At 53.7% G+C, this 13,282-nt stretch overlaps 1 protein-coding gene across 1 annotated transcript; it reads right to left on the reverse strand.

Annotated features, from left to right (window-relative positions):
• Nucleotides 1-839: 839 nt before the first annotated feature.
• BBK36DRAFT_1174083 (DUF625-domain-containing protein) lies at nucleotides 840-4,442 on the reverse strand (the record flags this gene model as incomplete). The annotated part of the gene is made up of 4 exons (XM_024895904.1): nucleotides 4,132-4,442; nucleotides 3,647-3,762; nucleotides 3,299-3,396; nucleotides 840-3,076 (listed from the first exon to the last, which is right to left on the reverse strand). Exons 1-4 carry the CDS (start codon nucleotides 4,243-4,245, stop codon nucleotides 840-842), a joined length of 2,565 nt encoding a protein of 854 aa, XP_024753704.1. The 5' UTR covers nucleotides 4,246-4,442.
• Nucleotides 4,443-13,282: the final 8,840 nt, after the last annotated feature.

Genomic DNA, 13,282 nt, shown 5'->3' on the forward strand with positions numbered 1-13,282 from the left:
GGGGGATTTTGACAGTCATAGACGTTTCTTTTTTCTTTTCCTGCCAACGTTACCCGGGCAGGCACCTTTCACACCCACTGAGAACATCCGGTTGCAGGCTATTCCCTGGCAGGGAATTTGATGTTGGAATCTGATATCCATCTCCGGCCCGCCCCATGCAAATCTCAAGAGTATTGCATTGCTTACGCCCTGTCTTACTTCCTTTCTCTTTAGTGTGACTCGCTTCGTTTCATGCTCTCTCTTATCGTTGAGGAGACCATTACATTGATAGGTATGTTGGGGTAATGATACATATCAAGCGTGATGCTTGTAACTCCTTATCTCCTGCGCTTTCGCCAGCATTGCTAGGTTTTTAAAGAGTCCAAGCATTGTCCCCAGGACTTGGCCACATTTTATTTCTCTTCCTCACATTGTCTTGACACGCTGCATCCTCTTACCACGTTCCAATTCTATACCCGAAAGCGGTTGCCGTTGCCGCTGACGGCCTCTGTGAACCGCATCATCTTACCGAAGCCAACACAAACAACAGAAAGCAAAGGGTCTCTTGGCCAACGACCAGCAAGATAAAGGAAAACTAAAAGAAAATTGAACGGAAAAGAGGAGAAACAAAACGCCGCCTATTGCCCAGCCGCCACCCCTCCTCATTGCACGAGGACCAACCCTTGGACACAGAGTAGCCGTCTGCCATTTACAATTGCCATGGCCAAGACTAAATTATGATGCACAAAAAACCTGAACAGGAGAAGAAAAAGTAAGGGGAGGGTATGGAGTGCCGTACGCCAATCGTTCTAACAAGAGGAGGCACAACGCAGAGGCAAAGATAAAATCTCCCATCACGGTTACGAGTCGTCGTCGGACCGTGAGGGTCCCCCTGACCTCAGAGCTGGTGACAGGCTAATTGCAATCTTCCTCGGCGTCACATTACCACTGCCGTTAGCGAAGCTCTTGCGTCTCCGGAGGCCCGGTGTGATTGACGAGTTGGATTCTGTAGAGCTGCTGTTACGTCGTTTGCTCTGCATCAGCTTCCCCAGCTCGTCATCCTCATCCTCATCTTCCTCTCGTCGGCGCTTCTCAGACAGGCGCTCAGGTGGCGGCACATTGGCTGACGTGCTCGACCGCGGACTGAATTCGGCAGTGTCGTCACCATGGTCCTTTGACTGATGGTCATCGCTGTCATTGTCTAAACCATCTTCGGCGTCCTCTTCATCTGAAGCATAGTCGACCAGAGGTTTTGTGGAAGACGAGCTGCCGCTCTCAGATGACCTGTCCCCTGAGCTCTGATCTTCTGCCTCGTCGTCAAGGTCGGGGGCGTCCCAGTACTCTTCTTCCTGCATGTCAATGGGGAGGTGGTCCATCATGCGGACGTTGGTTGGCCTCCTCGTCACGTCGTCCTCCGCTTCGAGGAAGTACTCCATGTTGGTCGTATAGCCTTCCGTCTGGTCGTATCGCGTGATTAGGTCTTGACAAGGCGGTATGTGGCTCACGAGAAGCAAGTTATCCCGGTGGTCCTCTACAAGTTGCTTGACCATGTCTCTGAGGTAGTCCTTCTTGACAAAATCAAAGAGCTCGGTGCAAGCAGCGCTGACGAGATTGTCCCGCGGGACGGTCTCAACCAGAACTTCAAGGATGGGGCCCAAGACATCGTTTTCAATCAGATTCTTGACATACAGCTCCTCCTGGAGGCCAAGGATCAGTCGGAAGCATCGAATCGAAACCAGTTGCAAGTACTTGTCCCGACACTTGAGAAGCTGGACGATTCGTGCCGCGAGGTTGTGCACTATGAAGAAGTATCTGCTGAACCGATGATGCTGGCGGATGAAGAAGCCCAGCACCTCCACCAAGCAGGCAAACATGGCAGCCTCTTGGACGGTGAAATCGAGGTGAGAGCGGCTGTCTAGCTCAATCAGAGGCCTAAATAGCTTCAAGGCGGAAGACTCGTAGAAGCGAGTGAGGAAGTGTTCATGCTGAGGATCAACAGCCATCTGCATCCTAGCTCTAGCGGCAAGCTCGCCGCCTTGCTGCTTGTTCCCGTTGCTATTGCCATTGCCGCCATTGGTGTTGGCCGCGGGCTCGTTGGCGGCGGCAGCTGGGTTTCCCCCCTGATCCAAAATGACTCTGAGGGCATCTGAAATCTGAGTCTTGACGCCCAAGTCCACCTCGACCAGGAGAAGGTCAATAAGAGAGTCCAGTAGTGACAAGCCGCCCTCATGAAGCTGTCGAAAGATGGTTTGCCGAATGAGCATCGGATCATGGTCGATGATGGATATCAAGATATCCATTGCTCCAACGCGCACAGCTACGTCCATGTGTCTCAGGCCATAATAAATGACGCGGAGCAAGCCGTGGTTGAGGAAGTTGATGTACAGGGACTGGCGCGCAGGAGCCTGGATGGTCTTGGCAATTGCGCAGCATTGCTGGATGAACAAAACGGCCTCTTTGCGCTTCCTTGTATCAGGATAGTGTGCGGAGAAGATGCCAAAAAGGTTCATGAGGAAGGTTGGGTTCGACTGTAGGTGCTGTACGATTTCGACTTGGTTGAAGAATATGAGAGAGCTCAGCACGGAAAAGGTAGGATCATCAAGAATCCTGGCCAAGACGACGTCTTTGAGGTACTGCAGTCGGTAGGTCTGGTGAATCTTGCGGCGGACGGCCTCGTCGTCGATGGGAACGACCTCTTTATAATGCCCTTGATTGCTGAGCCAATGTCGATGGTTCGCCTTGTGGCTGGGGAAGTCAGGGTCGTATTCCAGAGCGCCAACCACTCCCAGGAGGCATTCGTCGGATACGGCGTGCTCAATGATGGATGTGTCGTTGAGGAGGAGAATGCTCTTCATGATGTTGCACAAGCGATGCAGATCGGGGAGGCTCTCTAGATCTTCGGCGATTTCTACCAACGGAATAAGTTTGCTGATGTAGTCGTCGGCCACGATGAACTTGGTAATGGCTTCACGGCCGGTGGCGGTAGAGCTCATCACCCTGATGCTGGACTCGATTTCCGCGAGGTTGCCCAGCTCGGCAGCAGGAAGGCTCACGGGAGCAACAGCTTCGATAGCGAGATCATCAGATAGGTTGTCATCTGAGACAACATTAGCTTCTGAACGTGCTTTTCAATTTTCCAATCACGGGAAGTCAATTCCGTACCGACACCAGCAGCGTGATTCTGAAACGTCTGCTGAACAGTGTTGACAAAACGCCTTGAGCAGCCGATGTGATTAGTCAATGCTTGCTTAAAGACGACCCCAATGCCTCATAGGGCGTGGGGAAGAAGCGACGGTAAAAGTTGAATGGGGTGGAAGACAAACCAGATCATGGCGCATCCCTCCGCTTCCTGAAAGCTCAGAGCCATATCGACACCGCTCCCTGGCTCCTGCCACACGATGAGCGTCTCTGCATCCGCTGTTAGTTGAGACGTCCCAATGCAATCTCAAGGGAGGAATTGGGTTGCGAAGAGTATAGAGGAAGAAGAGGAGGAGGAGGAGAAAAAAGACAGAAGACGGCCATGAGAGTTCGTGAGTGGAAGGTATGAAAAGAGGAAAAATCCAAGTACGGGGTTCATAGAATCAGGTCAAGGTCAAGGCAAGTGCCAAAGCAGATCGGCATGCGTAGACATGGGACGGAGAAAGGAAAGAGGGGTCGGGGCGCGGACTTGCCTTGCTGCTTTTGAAACCCATCCTGCTTCTGGATCGTCGTCTCTAGGAGAAGTCGTTCGGGCTGGTCTTCAGACTCTACAATCACTTTTGGATCTTTGTGGCCATCTTCGGACTAGATGATACGTCGAGCGCATGACACAGTTAGCAAGCAGAGCGACAAAACGACGACAAGGAGATACGCGTATCCCTCTGGGCGGCCGGTTGCTTGAGGGTCCCCAAGCAGTTGTGATATGGGTTCAGGGAAGAGAAGATGTCAAGCCAGAGCCGGCCCGGCCCAATCAGGCCCGATTGCTGGGGAACAGTGGCATGAAGACCTGTTGGGCAATGCATAGCGTAGAGATGGATGCCGCAACACGTGTATAAGGGTATGAAAAGACGGGAGAGGGGAAATAGGGGGGTAGATAGACAGCGAAAGCAAGTGCGAGACCAGGCAGGCGAGACAAGGGATGCCAAGAGCATGCAGAGGAGGTCGCAAACATACCGTCGCAAACTTGGCGGTACAGAAGCCTGTTCCGCGATCGAACCAGTCATTGTTGCGCAGCTCGTAGACCTTGACGCGCTTCTTGTCCTGATGAGGCACCGGCTGTGCCATCATCGAGGACTGGGGATCGTCCCCCGTAACGACGAGCTGGTTACCGTAGCCGACCAGATCGGGCGCGAGGTCGAGATGCTGCTGCAGCGACAGCTCCGGCGTCTCGGGCTGGTCGAGGATGGTAAGCGCCGCCACGGTGCCTTGCGTAACTGCGCCCCGCAAACAAGGGCGCACGCGAGGCTATTCGGAGAAGCAACGCCGGCTGCTGGCCGTTCGGACAGGGAATGCGGTGCGGGCTCGAGGGCGCTGGAGACGTGCAACTTGTCCTGAAAGCGACCTGGGTGGTGGGTTCAAGGTTGTTGGGAAATGCGGGCGGCAGCGCAGCGCAGCGCAGCGATGTGGCGTTTCGATATCGGGCGAATGAACTTTTTTCTGCGTCGGCTCAGTGCGCCATGCAAACACAGCAAACGCGCGACACACAGACGCAACGCTGGAGGACCCTTGTTGCGTTTGTGGCCTTGTACGTCTCTTCGCTTCTGCTTCTTCTTCTTTTCCTTCTTCTTCTCCAGATGCGCAGGTCGGACGTCGGATGGGGCGCTGGGGCGCAGAGCAGGAGCACCTCGAAAAGAGGACCAGCGAAACGGTTCTGCGCGACCGGGGATGGCGGCAGAGAAAGCGTCAGGCGAAGGGTCTCGGGCGACGGAATATCTCGGGAGGCGAGCTCGCGCGACCAGAGACGCAGCGAGTCTGGTGAAGAGCGAATGTGCGCGCGGCGCGCAGCGAGCAAAATGCCTTTATGGTGATGGTCGGAGACAGTGTCTTGAAGGCGGGATGCTTGCCGACATCTGGAGTCGTGAGAAGTTCGGGGATACAGCAGGTAGTTGGAAGCGGGAAAAGCGCGTGACCACGGGCGGCGTCTTTGTTGGCGGCGGTGGAGCAGGCAGGTAAGGCACCGACCTGGACGAGCCTTTAGCACTGGGCCGTGGTGACCAAGGTGACTGACTAACCCAGCAGAGCAAATGGCGATTGGGGGCCCTCTGCTGCTTTTAGCTGATGGCGACGGCCAGCGACTCTTTTGGGGGAGGGGGCCTGCTGTGCTACCGCCTGGAGCTGCCGCCTGGGCGACTTGACGGACGCCGCCCCGGTGATGCGCACACTGCACTGGCTGGGCTTTGCCGCCTGCTGGCTTTAGCGCTTTGCCGAGCGGAATTATCTTGCCTCTGCCGGTTGTTGGTTGGGATCCATGGCGTTGTGACGCTACATGTATGGAGGTTTGGCTTTGGGTGGCAACTCTGGGGACTTGCGCTCTACCTGGCGTTTTACGGCGGGATACAGAGAGCCGAGGCAGGAGTACTTGGGTCTTGGGCATCAGCGTCTTCATGTCTTCATGTCCACATGTACCGCCCACCAAGCAAGCGTGTAGCGACCCCGACAAGGACCCGTACCTCTTTCGTAAGCACCTACGCAATCCAGCCACAGCAATTTGTCATGAGCCCATTGTGCGTCTCTGCTGCTGCAACCTCTTTGAGCCGTTGGGGACTTGGACTCCCGTGCAAAGCGGGAGAAACCCCAGAGAAGAGCACTAGAAAGCCGTTTGACTTTGCGGCGCTGGATGCTACCCAAGGCAAAACAGATGGCTAAGACTTGTGCTAACGCACCGACAGGGATCATGCATGTCCTCGTCTCGCACGGCAGTGCTCCGTTCTCCGTACCTTATCTGGCGGGAACTGCCAGCCTGTATCACTTCGTACTGCTTCGTACTGCAAATGTACAACGTCTCTTGTAGAGCATATAAGATCTACGCAAAGGCAGGCAACCGAGCAACCAAGTTTCATATCACCATTCCTCTTCAAGCATCTCTTTCCCCCTCTTCTCGCCCTCAATTATCTCATTTTCTTTTTTCCTCCAGTCTTTCGCCTCCAATAGCAATAACGTGCGAGCCGAGTTCTGAAACCTAAAGCACGCCACCCTTGCACGTGACATGTCGTCAGTCCGCGCCCACTGGCAGCGCACAGACCAAACCTCCAATTTTCCCCCCCAAAAAAGCTCCATTTCCCATTCCCACATTTTCCCCCATGTTCCGGCTCACGGCAGCGGGCCTCGTCGTTGCACGATCGATCAACCTTGACGAGATGCCCCGATGCGATTTTCCTGCCGTGGTTGGCAGTGTGCCCAGAAGCGCAAATGCCAAGCAGACAGAAGAAGAAAGTGGTGAGACTTTCTGGTAGCAAATCCGAAGCAGGACGATAGAAAAAGAAAGAACAGAGGTAAATGCTTCGGACTCAACTCAATCCCAGTCATCCGTCCATCCATCATGCCGCGTCCCCCGCGACGATGTTCGTGCAAATTGATCCATTTTTGCCTGATCAGTCACTTTTTTCTCTCTTCCTATATTAATCTCCGGCTGTCATGATTCAATGGTGCATGGAATGACGCCCTTGGTGCATGTCCGCATGGCATGCCATACCATGCAAGTCTCCTCTGTTCAAGCGTCGCATCGAGAGGCTTACCAAGGGTAACATTAATCCAACTTTGGCCAACCCCTTTCTCATGACAACCACTAACTCGTCGTCAGTTAAATTAAGAATATGCTTATACGAGCATGGCACGTTCGAAGCCGGATCGCAAGACATTGGGGCGGAACGAAGCAAGCCATGGGTTTACCTGATTCGCCACGGCCGATGGCACTTCAGCCGCCACTTGCTGGCTCACGGGCCCCTGGTCCCTTTTTTTTCCAGACGCCTCTTCCGTTCGCTGATCAGGCTATTCCTGTCCCGACAATACGGCACACTAACGCTTGGGGCTCGGGGCATGATTGACAATTCGGACCCTGGACACATCTACGGTCACGGGACGCTGGACGCTCCTCTCCTACCATCTACCACAACCAAGGCGAAGAGAGCATCGCCATCAAGACAGGATATCATGCAGGCTGCTTCTCTCTTTGTCTCTTGAACATAGAATGTTTTCCCAGGGCCGTCCCCCTGCATATGGCGAATCACGTACGGACCCAAGGACCCCAGCCCTTGCATCTCAGCCTCAAATCATTCACGCCGTTCTTATGAAGGGCGTAAAAGAGAGAGGCGAGCTCTTCAGCCATGTCTTACTTTTAGTACCGGCAAATGGTTTTCAACACATGCCTCTTTGCCTTTTCCCGCCGTTTAGGTAATGCTGTTGTCCAGTGTGGCCGCGTGCGCCTTGTTCTACGGTCGTGATGTGCCTGGCGTCTACGACCTATCGCACGAAGCAGGTCTAGAGATCGTCTGATGCTTACGATCGAACGACAACACGGAACCACCTTATGGGAGACGATAAGAACGCCATTCTTTAAATACCGATAGAAACATTCACATTTCTCAGTTCGAGCATCATGGCCCACCGGGAAAACTTCATGTTATAGGGTAATTCCACACCAAATCTAGCCAGGCACCGAAACACTGCGTCCAAGCGATGCGCATAAAGGGAATCGATGCTCCCACTCGAGTGTGCTACTTGAGTAGTCCGTCAACTAACATCTGGTTGCGGTTGTAGGTATTTCGTCCGTTATAAGAGTACTTATTCCCTCTTCTACCTTCAGCTGCAGGCCGTACACCTTGAAAACCCTATGATGCGGCACTTCTCTATTCTCAAGTGTTCTTTTCCTCCAATGCACTCTGTCATTGTTTACCTCACAAAACATGTCCGATAGGTGTCACCGCTCAATTTCCGTATACCTGGTCCCATCAAAGCTGTGGCGGCGCAGACATCAAGAGAGCTGACAGACGAGCATTTCAGGGAGGCCTCAATAGTCTGCCTCGTTCAGCCCGGATCCCCTAGCTTGGCTGCCTTGTCGTGCTTTGTGCTGGCTAGCCAATAGAGCAGACGCGCTCATTCTCACCGGTTTTGTCTTGTCTTGCTTTCTTCCAGAATGAACGTGGAGCAACAAAGCCGAAAGGGTGCACCATCATGCATGTCTCTGATGGCATAAGCCATTGGGCGTGGGATTGCTAGGTTTGCCCAAGTATGGAGCAGTGGCATTTGAATTGCCCGATGACCATGTCGCCATAGGTAGGTACCGGAGATTTGGACTTTTCGACCAGTCGACGACCCCTTTCTCTCTCAATGCCGGTCAAGCAGTCGGCCGGGTTACTCAATGCGTGTCTACCGTTACCTGACGATAGATGTGGGCACTTGTCTACCGTTGCGCAGCACAGACAGCCATTTGAACTGTCACCCAGGGACTCATTCGTCATATATTGAACTTCATACAGAGCAATGGCGCGCAAGTCTGCCATGTGCTCGATTCTCAGCAGCAGAGCGGCTTAATGTTCAGCTGAGGGACGGATCCCCTGATCCAATATGCGGCTGCTTCAACCGGTGTGAAGGCTCCTGATTGCCCGGCCTTCTCTTTACAGAGAGGCTGCATATTAGCGCGGCCACGTCTTCATACATACTGGGTATTGCTACCTGTATCGAGCAGCACTCGGTGCCAGTGTCTACCATGATAAACGATGCTGGCATATGCATATGCGGCTACGAAATATTACCCTCTGACTCTCACCGGTAGGTAGTACATGGATCGCTTCGGATGCATGCACCAAGCCGTTGGCCCATGCAATTGAGGGTTGTTACGGCCAAAGTGGTATCTGGATGCGTTCGCCCCGTGGGCTGGACTCGGACCCTGGCCTCTCGAACAGGGTTGATGCGGGCCACGATAGATGGACAGCTGTGAGCCGCCCAAGGTGGTCTAGCAACTTCCCAGTACATGCAAACCCTGGGTGGGAAGGGAACTTTGTTCCGGCAATTGACTGCAATTGCATAGCATCTACGAGTACTTGGGACTACTACACGACCTTCTGGGCGTCCCGGATTTTGCTGGTAGAGTATCCATGGCTACCTTACCAGGATACTCAGGTTATTAGATGAGAGCTCTGCCTTGCAAGAGATTGCAGTTCACTGTCAAGTTGTTAGCACTCCCATCGAACTCTCGACGCATACCTACATTATCTCTGGCCTTATCTCTCACGTCTTGCGGGCGCGCGCCTCAAGCAAGATAGCACCATCGAGGCTGTGGAACAGCCTGGCGCAGATAGCTGCTCAAGTCTGACATTTGCATTGTACATGCGCGCCAGGGATGTTGGAAGCGTTGGTACTTCAGACACTGCACCCCCACGTTTCCTCCCAGGTGCAACTGCGAAATCATTCCGGGCACGCTCCTACGTCGGACGGGATATCACCAATTTGCTGATTCTTCATACTTCAAGAAGTACTAGCCCATTTGTTTGGTAGCATTCGGCATCTGGCTATTCCGAGATTATAGACTTGGCATCCGCATTGAGCCAACTGGCAGTTCATGGCCTGACAGATTGGGAGACGAAGAGAAGGAAGAAATCTCCGGATCCTTGGCCCAGTGGCAATTGCACCCCATTCATCAGATGAATCACGGCTGATTCAATTTGATCTTGTTGCCTCTTTGGCAGCTAAGACACAGCCTTGATGATCCAACTTGATTCAGGCCTGGCGATCTGGATATATACTGCTTCACATGAGAGAGTACGTACTCACCAAGTCCGAGTCGGACGACTTTGACTGGCTGCATGAACGGAGCAATGTCGGCCTGTGCCATGCGGGATGCATGTTGAAGGACAGCTGCCATGGAGTACAATCTCTGTACTCGCACTGCGTACAACTCCGTATGCTGAGGCGGTTTGCGAGGCCAGCCTGGAAACGGAAGCCATGCCCGCTGATCGCTGCTCTCACCAGGAAATGTCGTGCTGCAGGATCCAGTATCTAGGCAGATAAGTAGGTATGTAGTACTGTCCGCGATACGAAGTACAGTACATGCGCAGAATGGAGTCTTATGGCGGTGGTTGACAGCTCAGTCGCTGGGAGTCTCACCCAGAGAAACTGCCACGTTCCTTGTGGCGTTGTGATAGAGGCTGCCACCGGGAAGCCTCTCAGGCTTCAACATCCAATGGTAATGACCGTTGGTTTCTGCCTTATCGCAGAGAAAAGCGGCAGCACGGTACTTTCCCTTCCTGTTTCTCCCTTCGCTTCTCAGCTGGCATCGAACGACCCGGTTTTCGCTGGCAACGGTCCACCGTACTCGGGCTGTGAGCAGCTTCTTCCGATAGGGGGAGGGAGAACAAGGAGAGACGAGCTACCTGTAAGTTGTATGTATGAGAACGACACTGCTTCGCCAGTGGCCCGGTAGGCTTCTTTGGCTGACTTAGTAACCTTTGAGATCGAGATCAGATATACAGCATGATGCAGACAAAGTCGCATTGCCAAGCACCAGCACCGCATATCTTCTTGTGCGCAACCATGCAGCGAACGCTTTAAGGCGTCAACATCCCAAGTCGGTGCCTCGGCACTGCTTCATAATACTACCTTACCTACCTTGCCTCGCTGGACGGCAAGACGTTACACCGTAGGTATGAAGTAGCATCTGGGCATGAATGCCATGGAGTTGGTTCGAGCCACGGAGGTTGCCGGCAGACTCAGTTCTGTTGGCATTTGTTCATGCCTTCTATTTTAGCGTGCGTGCGGCTGGACTTTGGCGGCGCCATACCCGCCCACCCAATATTGACAGGGGTCGAGCACGTTTCGCTGGCCTCGATGAATCCAGGAACTCCAAAGTTTGATGCCTCTCTGCTCCACCGAGCCGCGCTGCTGATGGAGCGGGATCTCAGCCAAGCAAGCCACCACAGGGCTCCCGTAAGCGCCTAATTCATACCACTTGTAGCGCCACGAAATAGAACCAGGTGCTGCTACCGTCGGCAGCATGATGCTGAACGGAGTGGTATTGATGATTGGGAAGCCGCTGGCAATGACGGCTGTTTCTTAGGCGTCAGGTTGCTCGCGATTCGGGTCGATGATTGGTGACGAGCGCGCAAGCGATACGGAGTGCTGCTCGCACTTGATAGGCAGCCTTTCTGAGGATGGGGGTCCGTGAGCGGAATACGAGATGGCGAGGAACAGTTGCTGCAGCCGGTTCTGGGGCCTTCCTTGCTTTTGGAGCCAGAGAAGCAGCTTTTTGGCGTCACCATACCTGCTGCAGGCGTTGATTTGCTGCTCGGGGCTGCGGGCGGTGGAACTTGACGACATGGACGGAGTTGGTGGCTGGCGGGCGAGCGATGCCAGCATAATGATGGCAGATGGCGAGACGAGGGGGACAAAAAGCAGCGAGCAGCAGGCGAAGGGCACGGGGTCGATACTTTGGCTGCGACGACGATCTGAATAGAGTTTTGCGCGAGCGAGCGAGCGATCACGTACATGTAAGATGGATGGAGATGGAGATGGAGATGGTTGTCAGACCCAAAACGGACTATCCGGGTGAGTTTGTTTCACAAGTCGACGACAAAAGAAGGGACAAGATCGATTCTGTCTGGCCATTGGGTGGTCAGGTGAGCTTTCGGGGTCAGTAGCAGTTCCTCCTCTGTGGCATCACGTACTAATTGAAGTAAAAGTGGTGGTAGCGAGGGATCTTGGTGGTGGCGATGCTTTCCATTGTGCATGGAAATATTGATATGTTAGGGCTGGTGGTGTTTGACAGAGGAGTCCCGTGTCGCCGTCCATTGAGAGACCACGGGGCCTCTATTTTCACTCTGAACAAGCCGAAGTCATCTTCTTCTCTCGGAGAAGGATTTTGTGATACCACCACAGCAAAGAAGGTTCAATCATCAAACAATCGACCCTTGATGTCAACTTCAACAGACAACTCACAGAGTCCCACCGCTATCGTCGGGTACCTGGGCCTGGCCTCGCTAGTGGGATCGCATCGCCAGTTTTTACGCTTTGCGCGGAAAGTATTTAGCGCGCCATTTCTTGTTTAGTGCCTAGTCCAGCGGGCTGCCGCCGCCCCGACGGTGACGGTAACGGCTTTGGGGCAGTCGCTGACAGGGGGCATACTTGCCTGGGCTACTTCTTGGTAGACCGTGGCTTCCCTCTGCTGTCCAACTTCAGTCTCACGGGTGCCAGCATTTGAAGGCCTTTTTTTAGCCGGCAATTGGCTTCAAAGAGTTCCTTCTTCTTCTGTTCCATTCAGGTACGGGTACTTGCGAGGGCTGTCAACCACGTTGAATTGAATCATGGTGCCTCATTTGTCTCACCCTCTCCTCCAACAATGATGCCATTGTTCGAGTGAGACATGATGGATCAGAAAAAAGAAAGTGGAAAGATAAGATCAATCCCAAAAAGACGGGATATGCTAGTGTTGCCGCAGGCCGTCGAGCAGGCTTGGCGCCAACGGAATCCTCTCACCTATTTCGAACGGTGCCGGTCAACGAGATGAAGCCTAATTCAATCCCTGATAAGGCCAGAGATGCCGATACGCTGCATGGCGAACAGACGGGGTGCGCAGGCAAAGTCAGGTTGAGACATACGAGCATTGCAGGCCTCATGTACCGGTACCCGGTCTCGGTCCCAGGATATCTTCAAGTTCCAATGATACGGGCCAAAATACTTCGTACAGCCTGCTGCAACCACGTGCGCCACCGACCTGCAAGAGTCTTACGACGCATCCCTCGAGGTCAGTCAGCCGCATTTGCGTCTCTCGTCTGCCAAACCGCCATGCGCTCGGCCAACCATTTGCGCCCCCGTTGCAAGCCATCTAATCCGCTGAAAGCAAGGCAAGTAAAGTGTACCGAATGTGCATCTTTTGGTGCTTTCTCTCCCTTGTTATTGACCAACTGGAAGTGGCCGGCAAGGCGTCCCCGTCACCGTACATGTACATACATGCGGAGCGACCCTCGCCTCTCAGCTGTGCCCAGCACTCGACGCTTAGGCTCAAAGAGTGCAACTATCTTCCCATCTGCATCGGCGCTGCATCTGCATCAGCATCCCCCGATTCTCCAAATTTCCAGTCCATGCCATACCTTGTATACATAGGGCCCTGACCTCCAACTTCGTATCCTGTCCTCTTGCCTCTGCGTCTCTCTGCAGCAGCTACTTACGTCGTTACTGGGCATCCCCACCTCTCCTCCTCCTCTACTCGCTCACTCTCTCCCGTCTCCTCGCCTTCTTCTCTCTTCATCCGCCATCCCCGGCGATCCGCAGCAAGACGTTTCCCCCCATCTGCGCGTCGTATTTTTCAGCTCCCCAGGGGTTCCCGACTCTTTTC

This window comes from Trichoderma citrinoviride (assembly GCF_003025115.1).
Source record: "Trichoderma citrinoviride strain TUCIM 6016 unplaced genomic scaffold BBK36scaffold_1, whole genome shotgun sequence".
NCBI classification, from domain to species: domain Eukaryota; kingdom Fungi; phylum Ascomycota; class Sordariomycetes; order Hypocreales; family Hypocreaceae; genus Trichoderma; species Trichoderma citrinoviride.